Below are 15,690 nucleotides of genomic sequence, written 5' to 3' on the forward strand. Positions count from 1 at the left end.
GATCTTCATCTGCAGATGAGTAAGGAAATGATTCACACTGACAGGCCTTACCTAAAGATCTTTACATTTGCTTTAGATTAACTTGAACAAAAGAGTCACGATGGTGTCCATTTCTTTTTAAACGTTTATTGAAGTCAAATGTTTTTTTTTTCCACTACAGTAAGATCAAATCATAAGAACCAGGAAAATAATGTTGAGGGAGGTTGATGATCGGCATGCAACTACTAATGTTCACAAGACCAGCTGTTTGCTCCAGATGTGGCATGAGAAAGAAGCAGAGACTATGATCCATCATCAGCTCCCTCTGCTGTCACTGTCTCGTTCTCAGCTGGGAAACTCCTCACTAGCTTTGCTAACACATCGGGGCAGTAGAAAGTGGTGAGACCGTCGGGGGCTGGTGGAAGTGAACTGAACCACAGCAAAACTAAATAAATAACAGACAAAAAAGTGCTACAGACTCCATTCAGTACTGAGATGGAATAGCCTAGATCTCCATAATGGGGGGGGGGGGGTAAAGTAACACAACTCAACAGTAAGAGCTATAATAAGTGGATTGTCATAATAGATTCTTTTTACACTTCATATCAATCTATAGATAGGATGGTGCTGGATCTATGAAAGCATTTCAAGCTAGTTATTTTCACATGTATCCCTTTTACTAAGACATAAAAAAGGCCGGAGAGTGGGAGGGGTAGCAGCTTCTGTTGCTTTTCAAACATCACATTCATTCATTTTATTTCACGCAGACTTCAGTCTCTCCCACCTTTTCTCCTCTCACACCTCCAGAAGGCTCTTTAGAAATACACAGGGAGGGGTTGAACTAAACGCTTAAGTGGCTCTACACATACACAGAGGGGGGGGGGGGGGGGGGGGGGGGGGGGGGGGGGGTTGGGGGGAGGGGGGGGTAAGGGCTTAGTGGTGCTCAGAAAGGGTTAGTGAGGGAAAGTAGGAATGCATATGGTTGTGTGTGTGTGTGTGTGTTTTGGCAACAGGGCTGGTGCTTAAGCGGGCATGTAAGGAGGAGGTGGCTCCTTCTCTGGCATCTTCATTGCCATCTCATAAGTGGGCAGGATGTACTGAAGGAGAAAACATAAAAAGATGAAGATTGCTGTTACTGCATAGACAAACACCAACAAGCATTTATTTTTTCAGGCAGTATTTTAACTGCTCAGCTGGCTCGGACTCTGTCAATTATTCTTCCGGGCCAGTTATGATGTGGAGCCATCCTCTCCTATGAGAATGATGTTTTTTGATTACTGGTGAAAAGTAATTTTGTTAGGAAAAAACTCTACCTTTGATTTCATGATAGTGACCCGTTCATGTTTTGGTTTTCAGCGTTGTGTTGCAAAAAAAACTACCATCGAAATATGTCAACCTGAGCTTTCAGGAATTCAATTGGACATTTTTCTACAACATGTATTTAATGATTATTCAACATAAAGTGCAGAGTAAGTGATGATGGAAATAATTATTAGCTCCGTTCCTCATTCTGAGTTCACTTCACCATGTGAGAACAGTGCAGTTTTCTCTGCTGCATCGGATAAACGATCCTTTTTTGATATCTTAAAAAATATCTATCTTAATGGTTTAAGTCCTTTTTGATGGAAACTGTATATAATAAATATATCTAAATGTTATTGGTAACAAATGGTTATAGTAGAATCCTATTAACAGATGTACAGTATATCATAGTGACTGTCCTCTTTATGCTTGTCAGACTGTCTGTGCGACTGGGGCGCCATCTGCTGGCCTTTCCTCAGCATTACATATAATTTAACTCAATGGGTGTCAGGAGTTTTTTTTTGACTGTACATAATACTAATTAAAACAATCTTAAAGGTCATTGAGAGAGAATCTGGGGCAGCTTAAAGAAAGTTCTATCTTATACCTGGGGAGGGGTCTCGAAGGCAGGGTACACAGCGATCTCTGGCATGTTCCTGTTGTTGATGTACTTGTAGCAGTTCCACACACAGTTGATCAAGTAGGCCTGGAAAACAAAGATAAGATAGTGTTCAGAGTTTTATGGTTTAATGAGGTTAACAACACTATCTTTCCTGGAGCTTCTTAAAACACGTCGTCCCCTCTTCTACTTCAGAACACCAGGAGACATTGAAATACTGCTTGAACAGCTCTGCTCGCTCTGTCTCAACCTGTATCTGATCAGATAGAAAAAAAGATTTTTACTCTTTGCTCACTTAAGGCTAAACACATCAGTGCAACAGCCTGGTAAAGCACTGAGATCCCGACAGTGGTACATTGTTTTAAAGTTGTTTCAACTATTTAACCACGGAAAAACTGAAATACGCCAAAGTAATGTCACTCAACACAGCTGCTACATAAGAATCACATGAGATGTTTTTTTTTGTCTCCTTTTCCCCTTTATGTTCTTATTTGATTCATTTTTGTTTAATTATTTTTTTTGTCTCTGTGTTTGTATTCACTGTTTATGTGTGCACCTGCTGTATTGTATCTTCTTGAAAAAGCACAATAAATATCACTGTGAACAAGTTAAACAAAGACAAACAGACAAAACATAAACCAGGTTCAGCTGTGAGAGATCACTTCACCTTCAGGATGATGAGAAAGGCAAAGAAGACGAGCACAAAGAGCAGCAGGCAGCTGGAGTCCATAGAGAGGAGGTTGTCCTTATACGGGAAGTCCGGCTGAGGAGGAAAAGAACAGTGTCAGATGAGTCTTTGAGTCTTTGTTTTTATTCTAAGAATTTGGGCTAAAAGAAGATTTTTATTTTTCCAGAATCCTGAATACAGAACACAGAGTGACTGAGGTCATGGTCATGCGCTAACTTTTTGGACATTGCAATTACTAATTGTGGTGCTGTCACATATTTCACTATGGTTACAGGTCGGCTGTGGCTCAGTTGGTAGAGTCAGTCGTCTCCAAACCGGAAGGTCGGAGGTTTGATCCCCAGCTCCTGCAGTTACATGTACGATGTGTCCTTGGGCTCCTGCTGCTTCTTAGGCAGCGTATGATTGTGTATGAATGGATTAGTTACTTCTGATAGTCACTTTACATAGAACCCTCTGCCATCATGTGTGTGAATGTGTAGGTGTGACCTGTGGTGTAAATGCGTTTTGAGTAGTCAGAAGACTGGAAAAGCTCAAGTCCACTTACCATTAACATACTAATACAGCAGTTATAAACATAATTAGAAACACGTACTGACATGCAGCTTTGTTGAAAATGTACATATATATATATATTAAAGTCAGACTAATAAAATCAGCCAGTTTGTGTAATGCTTTGGCTCCAGCATTACCAGTTGTCAATTAGTCATTGGCCACTAGATGTCACTGTTGTGTTTTCTGACCGTGAAGCCGAAGCGTTTCAGATCCTTTTTCCAGCACAAACAAGAAAAAGGCCCGAAGCGCCATAGAGCTTCATCTGCTCAGAGCTACTTCACTGCTGTGATAATTAGTGCGAGGGTCTCTGACACGACAGCAGCATAGTCAGCCGTTTATTTGCCTCCCAGTCTCTCTGAATGTGGAATCATGTTCTGCAAATGCCAACAGTGTCCTCTAGTAGGAGGAAACCACTTATTATTAATGTGGCAGATGTAAGACTGACATAAGAACTACTCTCCTGTACTCCTTTTCTTCGGTACACACTGGGTCTAAAAGGCGTATTTGTAAAACCAGGATTGTGTTGTCAGGGTTTCTCTGTGGTAAAATAAACATGGGAGTGGTGAAGTGACACGTGCATAACATCAACGGGATCAGACTTGTGATTCTTGAGTCACATTAGACAGTTGGCACTGACCAGCTGGTCCAGGTAGTCCTTGATCCTGGGCAGGTAGGTGAGAGAGCTAATGGCCACCAGGCAGCTCAGAGCAAAGTCGAACAGCTGGTAGCAGAAGAACGGGATGAGCCAGCCGTCACGATGCTGAGGAAAACCACCACAGACCTCACATTAGAAAACAAACTCTTGTATGAGGACCATTTACTTTAACTTTACTTTTCTCCACACGTCTAGTATGTCTTTATCTAATGGGCTGATTCTATTGCCCACAAACTGAACGCTGGAGGAGACACTTACAATCTGAAGAGCGGCCTAAAACTTCAGATTTCATGTTTTAAAGTTCAACATTTGTGCTCCAAGAATCGAACTGTTGAGAAGTTGTTTTCTTCGTGTCCAATCAAAGAGTTTTTGGATTCAAAACATCTGTCCTTCTGAGACTGTGACTGAATCATCCCATGTGGTTTGGGGTAAGATTCTGCCTACAGAAACAGGAAGTGTGTCATTGTAATTTTGCACTTTACTCTAACAAACCTCAGTCCAGGTTAGAAAAAAACAAACAGCTCAGTCTTTTAACTTGGGAACTTAACAAGGATATCTACAGGCATTCGTTTCTACCAAATACAGAGTATACTATCGCCCTGGTAAAGAAAAAAGAAATACTACTTCACTGACTACATTCCTACGTCATACAGAAACATGTCAAATCCAGTTTGTATACTATGGTTCAAATGTTCAGGGTGTTTTCTGGGAGACTACAGCAAGAGTGACTGTGAACCACCACACCGTAAAGGGAAAAGGAAAAGCCTACTACAGTAGTCTGGGAGGATGTACTTACTCAGCTAAAGCATAACTCTCACACAGACAGCCACGCTGGACCAGCCTGCAGATGTGTGTCATACTTTAACCGAGCAGTCATCTCCACTCGCAGCCTAAAGCTGGGCCACATCAAAGGGCTATCAAACCTGTCAGTCTTGATGCCATCAGACAGGCCTGTGAGGTGAAGACGACAAAAGAAAATGTCATTGTTTCCTACACTCCCACTGCGTCACAACGCCCAGCTCAGATTCCCCTCCGCCTTCTTACGTCTCGCTCGCCCCCTTTTGCTCTGCTGCTCTTATTAAACCACTTTCGAAAGCAATGCACATCCTGGGATTACATATTTGCATATTGAACCGTGGCATGGTCTTTTAATACAGTGCTTCCTGTCAAAACAGAAGTAAAAATAGACATATCCTCTGTAAAGACTTACAGTGATCGCTCCATACACCATCATGGCGCTGATAGTTAGCATCAGCAGAGAGATGGCAAATCCAACACAGGCATTCTCTGTGGGAGAATAAGTAAGAGAGGGATTAATTTGAGGTTCTGTTCATCTGTAGTCTGGATGCATTTCTTGCTGAGTGTGGATGGATGTATACATTTGACTGCTCTCTTAAGAGTGAAACCATCTCCAGGGCTTCTCTCTTTACAGCTAACTCTTGTTTTAAAGGCCAGCTCTGGGGAGCATTAAGCCTCTCGCTCTCAGCCGTGTAGCGTCTGCAAACATGCAGTGAAACTTGGTATGGGATAATTAATAGGTCTGCTTTTCATATCCTCTTTCCGCCCATCACTCACTCGCCCTCTTTCTTTTTACTTCCTGAAACTGTCTCTCGCCTGTTGCACTGGAGAGCGGAGGCCCGTGAGAGCAGCTGTGCACTGCGGTTCAGAGGCTTTTCTTTTGGTATGTCTGTCGCTCAAGCGGAACATTTTTAAGAAACTATTAAGAGGACAGTCTGGGGCTCAACTTTAAGATCAGATATGTCAAAATGTATCTAATATCACATGTTTAAAACAAAGAAAAAGCACCATAAAGCAGACCTCATACATCCTCCTATACTTTTCTTCTAAATTAAAATGTGAATAGTGTTCTTCAACAATGTATGTTTGATCTATTCTATGTAACAAAATTGTGAAAAAAACAAACACTTTTCTGGAGCCAAATGTAAATCTTAAACATTATCAGTTTTGGGGCCACTGAGAAGTTTTGTTAAACGCCCCACGTGTAGAGAGAGAGTCCTCATAGCAGAGGATGTTTGTTTGAAACAGACCCTTTTCTGCATTTCATCCCCCGCTTTCTCTTTTTCCAACATTTCCTGTCTCTCTTCAGCTGTCCTATCTAATAAAGGCAAAAAGGCCAACACAATGTATGGTTTTTTTTTAATTTTAAATTTTTTTTTTTTTACAGGGTCCATAGACCCACAAATATCCTGCTCACAATCACATAAAGTAAAAAAGCAGAGCACTGAAAACGGGTGCATCGGTAAGGGGAGAATATTTAGCATTTTAGAAATCACTGTTATTTCCTCAAAATACAAAAATACTATACAACTAAAAGTAAGAGGTGGATGTCGAAATGTTTCCTCAATCAGTTAATTCGCTTTTTATTCATGCCCCTGTTACGTGCAAACAAACAAACATTGGCTCTGCGGGCTGTGGACAACCTCCGCTGCACTGTGCGCTGGCATTAGCATGCTGTGGGAAGGTCAACCCATCCCAGTTGGTTCCCTTCCCTCCCCTGCTGAGTCACTGTTTCTGAGAATGATGAAGTGACTACCAAACTACCAACAGCTAGAAAGAAAAGGCGCTCGGATCGTCTCGCCAGCCCTGCATGCAAATACAAACAGCTAGCCAGCATCCACACACTCATTCAGGAAGTACAAAGTAACAGCACCAGTGAGGGCACACCAATAACATGTACAGCAGGGCCCTGTTGACCTCATGACTCGTGTTGTTGTCAGAGGGGAATTGTGCTCCCCGTGGAAAGTCAGTCACATGGGCAAGTGGAAAACCTGTTCTCTACACTTCTAAATGTTTCTAACTATGACTTGAATAGTTACACGAACATGAATCCAGTCTGTTAGGCCATGAAATAACTCTCACTTAGACGTCACTACTTACCAGACATCCTGTCAGAGGCAAAGTAGTGGTCGATGACCTCATACTGCAAGTCAATAGTGGGCACATTCTCTGGGTGGGTCACAGCTACAGTCAGCAGGATGCCCATCAACAGGTTGACAACCTGCAGAGAGGAAGACAGATTTTTTTTAAAAGAAGTTCAAATATGAAAAAAAGGATACCTTTTGCAAAACGGACACTTTCAAAACACGGCTTGGAATGGGTTTTGAAGGTTTGTCGTGCGTATACTGTGTGAAATCCACTCGCTAAGACAAGGACGAAACAGGAAAGATTACAGCAAACAATTCATTACCCATTTTTTTTTCAAGGTTACGTTATCGTCATGCGAGACTGCAGCCATGAGGAAAGCCATCTGAAGAACTCTCCGATGGGACAAACGCTGCATTTACAAGTAGCTGAGAAAATAAACTCTACACGACAAACAAGCAATTGTAGCAATTTTTGCAGAAAATGATATTACACAAACTGCCGGGAATTAACTGAAACTGATGATTAACTGGAAGGAAGGAAAAGGGAAACTTCATTAATGCTTTGAAAAAAAAAAAGTTTTTGTTTTGACGAGAAGTGTGATTATGAAAAGGGAACTGAAAGTGGACTGTACCAAGAGAGTAAACTAAACCAAACACTATTATCAACGCCAGGACTTTTACACAGGCTAAAAGTTATGCAAAGACCGTCCGCTCCCACTTCACAAGACTTTAAGATACTCTCTTTATCAACCGTGTTTAACGCTTCCATGCATTCTGACAACTTCAAGAAGAGACTGGGTGAAAGCGTTTCTCACCTTCACAAACCTTAAGTAGAGACCGGCTTACTGGGATTCAGCGTTTACTGACCAACCCTTCAAACATTATCATTCTCTTTCAACAAGTGGTCAGAATGTTCAAAGAAAAATAAGTCCTTCAAAGCAGTGTGTGGGAGGGAGAGACACGTTGTGAACAAAGTTAATGTCGTGAAGTGACGACCAATTGTTTGTTCACAGAAGTCAACAAAGCTGAGAGGCTCAAGATCATACTACAAAATGGATTTGTAGTAAATCTTTTTAAGAAAGTCAGGGCTATTGAACAAGTTGACACTTGACTGCTGACTAAAAAAGTCCCTTAGCAACACATACAAATGGACTGGCCTCTCATACTCCTTAATTTCATTTCCTTTTCTTTTTTATTTGTTCCCTACATGTCAAAACACACAACCGAAAAGGAAAAAGAAAAAAAAAAACAATTCACACTTTATCCCATGTACGGAAAGGAGCAGGGAGAAGAATAATTCTTGTTCTGCCTGCCCCCTTACTCGAAAAGCAAACAAGAAATATCTGGATGGTTCTGTCCAATTACAGTCAATGAGTGAATATCACGCCAACGTAAAACAAATCTGACAATTCAGTCTTTACTTCCCCAGAAAGTAGAAGGAAAACGCACACAAAATGCCACTTTCACACCGTCTGATAACTTTGTTCTTGTACATTTTCTTAAACTGAAATATCTGAACACAGCCCTTCCGAGTCATTCATTAAAGAGGCACAACAACAACAACAAAAACAAACAAATCCATCACATGTACAGCTTTTACCAGCGAACTAGAAATCAAGTTAAGAGAATGAGTGGTTTTAGTGTCAGATTTGAATATGAACACAGGTCTCTCTTGAGTGCTTCTGTGGGGGTGAGGCAGGGATTTCGTGAAAAACACAGAAACGTGGCTCACGTGTTTTAGTGAGTCAAACATTGTCCAGCTGGCAAAAAAAAAAAATCTTCAGAGAGGATTTATGAAGAAACGCAAGCAAAAGCAAAAAAACAAAAAAACAAAAAACAGGATCATGTGTTATGTGATGTCGCCAAAAAGGAGAAGGGATTAACTCAGCTGTGAGTGAGCTTGCATCACAATGCTGCAGAAACTGGCTTCAAAATGGGCAGAGGGCAACGATTGCTGCTTCAGAGACATCAAGTTATCGACTCCAGCTGCAACTGTGATCTAATCCAGATGCACGAGGACAGAATATATAGATCTGGAAGTGAATTCAGCTTGTTGTGATTTGACAGCCTCAGCGGTGTGTCGGGTTGCTAAGTCAGGCTAATGTCCTACACAACATTTAGTCAGAATGTCCTTTCCACGTGTTAGCTGCGAGTTGTTATCGTCTACATTATGTTTTTCTTGATACTTTCCAGTTTGCGTTTTCAAGGACACACGATATAACTCGCTGCTTCGGCAGACTTCGTGCATTTTCCGGACGGCGCTAGCCAGCATTGTTAGCTCGCTGACTCCCATCAACCATTTTACGTACCATGTACCACGTTCCCAGGATGATGGTCCCCGTCCGGACATGGCAACATCCACAACACCTGGTGATGTACAATCTGTCTCGACTGGGTTTGAAATGATGCATGTCCTCCACGAGCGTAGGAAGAAACATCGGCAGAGCTGTTTGAGAAGAGGGGAGAGAAAAAAAAAAATCTTCTCACCGTCGACAAGTCAGCTAACGACGACGGAGAAACGCCCACCAAAACAAACGCTTTGACGGGCCGGAAGAGGCGGGGCCTAAGAGGCTTCACTTTGACTGACAGGGATTTCATCCAATGGTTGTGAAGAAATTACAATTATTACTTAATTTGAGCCATTTTCAAGCATTTTGATGAAATGTGATCAATAAAATCGATTGGCAGCCTGACAGTGGTGGTTTTAGACCACTTTTACTGAGGGGGGCCAAACTGGGGGCCAGTTGTTTTGTCAGAGGGGAACATTAAACCCAGGTGAAAAATAGACAAAGATGATTGCTTTAAAAAATATATAAATATTATGCCAAATAATAGCGCGCATCATTAAATACTATGATTTACATTTGTTTCAGTTAATATCACAGTAGATTGTGAGTCCGGTTGTTGAGTTACTGTGTATGTGTTATGAGGGGGGGCTCTTCCTTTTGGAGGGGTGGCCACAGGGGGGGACCAAGCTCAGTGTTACAGGGGCACTGGCCCCTGTTGGCCCCTGCCTAGAACCGCCCATGCAGCCTGACATAAATTTTGCATATCATAGATTTTTCTAAAGACAAGGTTTAATCACCAATCAGGTCAGGAAAGCACTCAGATGCCCCTTGGTACCTTATCGTTAATGGGCACAGGGGCCCTGTGTTCACAGAGGGGGTCGTTTTTTTTGTTGGTAGACTACTTTAACTTTTTGCAAATTTCTATAAGTGTATCTTGATTGCTGTACATCCATTACTGACGCACTTTTGTCTCTTTTTATCTATAAAGCCCCTCCTGGAAAGCTTCCATCATATATCACCTCCTTGTTACATCTGAACCATGGTCCATTTTTAACCCGCTCGAGAGGCTGGTTCTCCAGGTTCCTCATGCCAGGACTGACCTGGGGAAAACTGCTTTTAGTGTTAATGCGTCAAACTCCTGGAATATTTTACAACAGGACCTGAATTTGAGCACTTTTATCCCTCATGGACACTTTAGAAATTATATTTTTAACCGCCTAATGCCTGACTGTAACTGTTTTATTAGATTTTAATTACTGACTTATCACTGTAGTAATTTCAAGCTTTTAAATTATTTTAGTGTGTATATTTTATTGTTCTTATTGCTCTTTTATTGATTTTATTTTCTGTAGTAGCTTTATCTCATTTCTCGTTGTTTATCATTTATGTATGTTTTCTCGGCATCGTTGTAGGGTCGCCCTCAATGATCTCTCCGAGAACTTAAATAAAGGTTGATGGTTGATGATGATGATAGATTACCCCTCTTATATGTATTATTTGTTTATATATTGTGCGTTTTTTTGAGCATTTTTCCAGATCACTTTGTAATAACTCAAGATCAAAATTAAATTTATCATGACTTCCATAAAATAATCTCATCATACATGGGAGAAAAATGAGACTACATACGGCTACATGAATAAAAAGAGAAGAAGATGCATGACAGAGATCAAATACGGTTAAAGACAGCAAGAAAAACATAAACCTGTTTACACATTACTTCAAAATAATCAATGGAAGAGGTCAAAAAGCTCCAGGAACACTTCTCAACTTTATTAACAAATTAGACCGACGGGTTTCAGCTTGTGGCCTTCATCAGGGTCATGAGGATGAAACAATGACTAAAGATCAGGAGAATAGATCCAAGCAAGTTTCATCAACAGTTAGGTGTGAATATAAAAATCACTGTACTGCATCGACTGATCTTTTATTGAATATCACTGTGTATTAATATGTAGGCTACATAATGATCTCTCATTGTCTTAAATAAGTTTAAACAGACAATATTTACAATATAATGACGCTACAAAATAACAATATATTAAGGATTTAAACAGTAATAATTTATTAAAAATTAAAGAATATAAAAATAGTGATTATTTCACATCTAGACAAAATAACATATTACATGTTAGCAGCCCCATCATCCTTACCAAATCATCATTTATATTCACAACCCCAAACGAGTTTTGATTCTTCATTCATATATCACATGGGTCATTAAGCCAAACATTTAGAGGTGAACACTGAGGTTTTCTGCTCAACACAGTGGATCCAACTCATATAAAAATAGTCGTGGGAGCCACCAAAAAGGTACGCTAAAAGGCTTTTTGTGCAGCAGAGAGTTGTCTTAACAGGGTAGTTAAGGTGTTTCTGCTTACATTCACAGTTCTCTGTTCCATTTCAGTGTCCTATTATCTGTGACGGTGTGACAGTGCCTACAGCAGCTAAAAGGAATGCGTCCATCATTCATTTGATTCACTGAACCTGTGTTAACTGTGACATTCATGTCTTCCATTTGTACACTCTCACATAGTCTATAAGAGGTCTTACCAGGTCAAAGCCTCACATATAAAAGAATAGTTATATAAAATAATCTTTCATAGTCTGCAAATATAAATAAATGATTAAAGAGCAACAGCATATACAGTGAATTAAGTGCTACAATAACTGCTATTCCCCATGCAACCACCTCCCACAGTAGCTTCCGGTATATGAGATGATGGCAGCGTCACTGAGGCATCAAAAAATTGATGTGAATGTTTTGTTAACATTCAAACAACAACAATTTCATCTCTGCTCTGTCTGTGATAATATTCGTCTGAGGCTCTATGCTGGCCCAGAATGTATCCTTCATCATCTTTCTTCGACCATTTGTAGATCAATACGGCTGCCACTGTAGCTGCAAGTATCAATCCGGTTACTCCTCCTGCAATAACTCCTGTAAACATCAATTACTGAGTTAAGAGACATTTACACATAGTTTTACTCTGATGAAATTCAGATCATCATATTGGATTGTACCGTCAACGATTTCTTTGTTCTCCAAAAGACTTTTCCTGTTGGCCAAAATAACGTAGCTGTCTGTTGGGGGCCACTGTGATTCGCCAAAGGTCTTGAAAGAAGAACCCTGAAGACAAAAGATGGAACAGTCACATAACATTACAGTATATCCTGCCGTGTCATCGTTTTAAGATGAACAATAGTGGAAAAAAAGTCATGGCATACATGTGAGGGATTCTTGGCTCCATCGTCCGTGATTTCTGTTAAAGTTCGGACTTCCTTGTTTACTTCATCTTCCCCTGATGAGATTGAAAACGGAGATAATTAAATATACCGTTTGCAAAAATGGACACGATGTAAATTGGATGACCAACAATTTCTTATGGTACTCAGCATTACCATCTTCTGACCAATCCCCTGAACCGGACGCAGAACTGTCCAGGTCAAATCCTGATCCCTCCAGGTCTTCAGGAGTGCCAGAGACCTAATGACATGGAAGAAGAAAAAGGAGATGAGGATAAAGATGTGGATCACTGCTGACTAAGAGCACAAAAATAGTGCTTCCTGTCTTATTATTAGCAATGTGAAAACAAACAAGAGGTTAAGGGAGCGTTTAGAGGTACTTTCCAGAAGAAGGCAATAAAGACATGAATCACAGTCCAGATACAAAGTCCCACAATCTGTGGCTGCCAAACCCACGATGATGCACATGTTATCACAGATAAAGTTAATGAGTTGAGAATATAGCTTGGATTAAAGTATAACTACCACACCCTTTGGTTAAAGCAGTAAAGGGAAAATAACACAGTCTGTTAGTTTTGTGTTTAGCTGTTAAAGCTCAGTATCACGTTAGAAAGCTCTTAAAGTAAATGGTTCTTATTTTACTCATCAATTTGCATTTAAAGTCTAATGCTCAAGTAATACTGCAATAATATTACCTTAAATTAAATTTAAATTAAATTGAGCATTATACTGGGCCAAATAACTCAGTGATGGGGACTTTATAGGCTGTGTTCATTGTAACCATTGCAAAGTACTTCAGACTCTGAATGTTTTCCAGAGAGCTTGAAAGGCTGCAGAGAATGAAGATTTGATGCTCCAAAGATTGGGTGGCGATCGGTGGAGGAAATTGAAAATTTGTGTTTAGACTTTAATATTAAAGCCATGTGGATAGACACAAATCTGAAAATAATCTCATGTACTTCCTGGATATTAAGTTGTATTAATGCAGTCTGTGTGTTAACCGTCTGTGCACACTTACAATGTTTCTGCTGGAAACACAAGGCATGAAGCTTGACTGATGCATTAAGTCTTGGGCAAGAGGCGGGGTACACCATGGATGTTTGCCAGTCAATCACAGGGCTGACAGACAACCAGTCACACTCTCATTCACTCCTATACGGGCAATTTCAGAGTCACCAATTAACCTAACGAGCATGTCTTTGGACTGTGGGAGGAAGCTGGAGTATATGCGGAGAGAACCCATGCAAACTCCAAACAGAGGGGATTCGAACCCGGAACCTCCTCGCTGTGAGTCAACGGCGCATTTTTGTCACTGTTACATTCATGCTGATAAAAAAATATTGAACTAAACTGAAGTTGTGGCAGTGCCGTACCTACAGCTGGCCAAATTTCACTGGTGGAAGGAAAAAAAAGTACTCTACGTTAAACTATACTTTAAAAGTACTTCAGCTTTACTACAATATTTACATTGCTTTACATCATGCTACTTTTAACAGGTAAATATTGTAGTTTCTCATACTTTATTTACTTAGTATTTGAATGCATTTTTCATAGCCTTTAATTTAAAATCTACGTTGTTTAATACACACACAATATGTCAAACTTACATCATAATCAGAAGATTAATGAGCCTTAATGTTTGAGTAACAATTAAACAATGGAATTAAATGATATCAGTCTTGGAGTATTGAACAGGGTCATTCAACAACACTAATTTATGTGCTTTTATAAGTACAATTTTGGATATAGCACTGATGTGTTAATGTTCATAGGCCTCAGGCAAATAGGGCTATGTCAAAACATATTATGGTGGAACTATTCAATATTTATGTAATAAATATGTTATTAGTTTGTAAAAACGGAAACAACTTCAATGGAATTCCAGAGCCACAGGTAATGTCACCTTTTTTTTTTTTAAAGTGCCCACAAAATGAGAAGTGAGATGTCCTCTCACTAAAAGCACTGCCTGTGGTTGTTAACATCTTGACTTCTACGCACTTTTTTTCCCCCATACATTTTGTTCCGAAGACGGAAATAATCACCTTGACACCAACCAATGAGCGTCTAATGAGTTTAAATAAACCTTTACCAAATTAAACACACAAATGACAATTAACTAATTAAAGTGCTGTAAATAAAATACACTTTTTTGAAAAAAACGTATCAGGGCTTCGAACATTAACCAAAATCAAAGCTTACATACAGCCTATGCTCTAACTCGTGAAGATAAACACACCTTGGTATTTCAGTAACAAGCCCTTGCTAACTTCAGGAAGTGATAAAGGTGAGCACGAGATTGAAGCAGCTGATAAAAATGTTTGTCTAATTTATTTAAACAGAATATAAATGACTTACCGACGTTTGAGCTGGGTATATAAACACCAAAGCTATACAAAAACAGGCAGTCAGGGGTGTCCTCATGTTTCAGTCGATTCGGCGACCGCTTTATCTTACTGTCTCTCGTATCAGGACCTCATCAGGTGTTTTCATTGACGGCAGGGCTGAGAAACCACGCCCACCAATAAAAACCACGAACACAATATGAACTTTAGTTATAGTGTTTACAGAGAACAACAAAAAAATAAAAAAATAAAAATATTTAGTGGTTTTATGAACTTCACTTTATCAGCAAACCATTTCAATGGATTTAATTGGCACATTAAACTTTAACACATGTCCTGAGATAAAATAATGTGTCCTTCCTCAGGTACATTGATGGATAAAGTGTTCAAATCTTTGAATTCTATGAAAAATCATAATCAAGATATTTAACCATAAATTAAAAACAGCACCAGGAGAAATTTGCATTGAAATAAAGTTAAAGTACCAAAATAAAAAAAGTGTTTTAATTTTTGGATTAGAATACGTTAACAAACTAAATGTAATGAGGTAAGAAGTATATATGCCTTTGAATTTGTATGGAGTAGACGTATAAGGTACCTGAAAATGTAAATACTCAAGAGAAGTACACATTTAGTAGTACACCTTGTGCTATGAGGATTTATAAACTACATTTAGTTTGACGTGCCTCTGGATGAACAATACATGAACACATGAATACATGAACAGTAAATTATTTTCATTTCAGCTTATACTTCCCTTAAATACAAAAAATAACTTTATGATAGATTATGCAAAATCTTAGAAAGCAGCTATAGATGCTTTAAATGTTCTGGTGCAGGGTACAAGAGGATACAGTAAATTAACTCTTTGAAATGTTGAAGAGCAGAACGACAAAGTAGCGCAAAACACTGAAGTATCTTAAAATAGTATAATATAGTAAATATTTTGGGCATATCAGTTTTTCTTTTCCCCTCAAAGATGTTTTTGAGAGATTTCACCATTAAATCATTCTTAGAACAAATAGTTATTCAGAATTTCTTTCACAAATAATCATTCAAAGTTAAGTTTGGAATAGTTCTACTTACAATATATACCTTGAAGTTGATCCAAACCTGTCAAGGTCCCTTTCTTTT

General features: G+C 39.4%; 1 protein-coding gene across 1 annotated transcript; it reads right to left on the reverse strand.

Annotated features, from left to right (window-relative positions):
• Nucleotides 1-110: 110 nt before the first annotated feature.
• On the reverse strand, nucleotides 111-9,180 carry laptm4a (lysosomal protein transmembrane 4 alpha). The gene is made up of 7 exons (XM_061051896.1): nucleotides 8,990-9,180; nucleotides 6,694-6,814; nucleotides 5,006-5,082; nucleotides 3,778-3,900; nucleotides 2,568-2,663; nucleotides 1,889-1,987; nucleotides 111-1,076 (listed from the first exon to the last, which is right to left on the reverse strand). Exons 1-7 carry the CDS (start codon nucleotides 9,116-9,118, stop codon nucleotides 1,002-1,004), a joined length of 720 nt encoding a protein of 239 aa, XP_060907879.1. The 5' UTR covers nucleotides 9,119-9,180; the 3' UTR covers nucleotides 111-1,001.
• Nucleotides 9,181-15,690: the final 6,510 nt, after the last annotated feature.

Source organism: Labrus mixtus, chromosome 12 (genome assembly GCF_963584025.1).
Source record: "Labrus mixtus chromosome 12, fLabMix1.1, whole genome shotgun sequence".
NCBI classification, from domain to species: domain Eukaryota; kingdom Metazoa; phylum Chordata; class Actinopteri; order Labriformes; family Labridae; genus Labrus; species Labrus mixtus.

Bases quoted from the DNA above. Each gene is read 5' to 3' on its own strand.
- laptm4a (XM_061051896.1), bottom strand. From the start codon at position 9,118: ATGTTTCTTCCTACGCTCGTGGAGGACATGCATCATTTCAAACCCAGT. The intron at 2,664-3,777 runs GTCAGTGCCAAC...TTTCCTCCTCAG, and splicing joins AGGACTACCTGGACCAGCTG to CCGGACTTCCCGTATAAGGA. The intron at 1,988-2,567 runs GTGAAGTGATCT...TTTGTTTTCCAG, and splicing joins CCTTTCTCATCATCCTGAAG to GCCTACTTGATCAACTGTGT.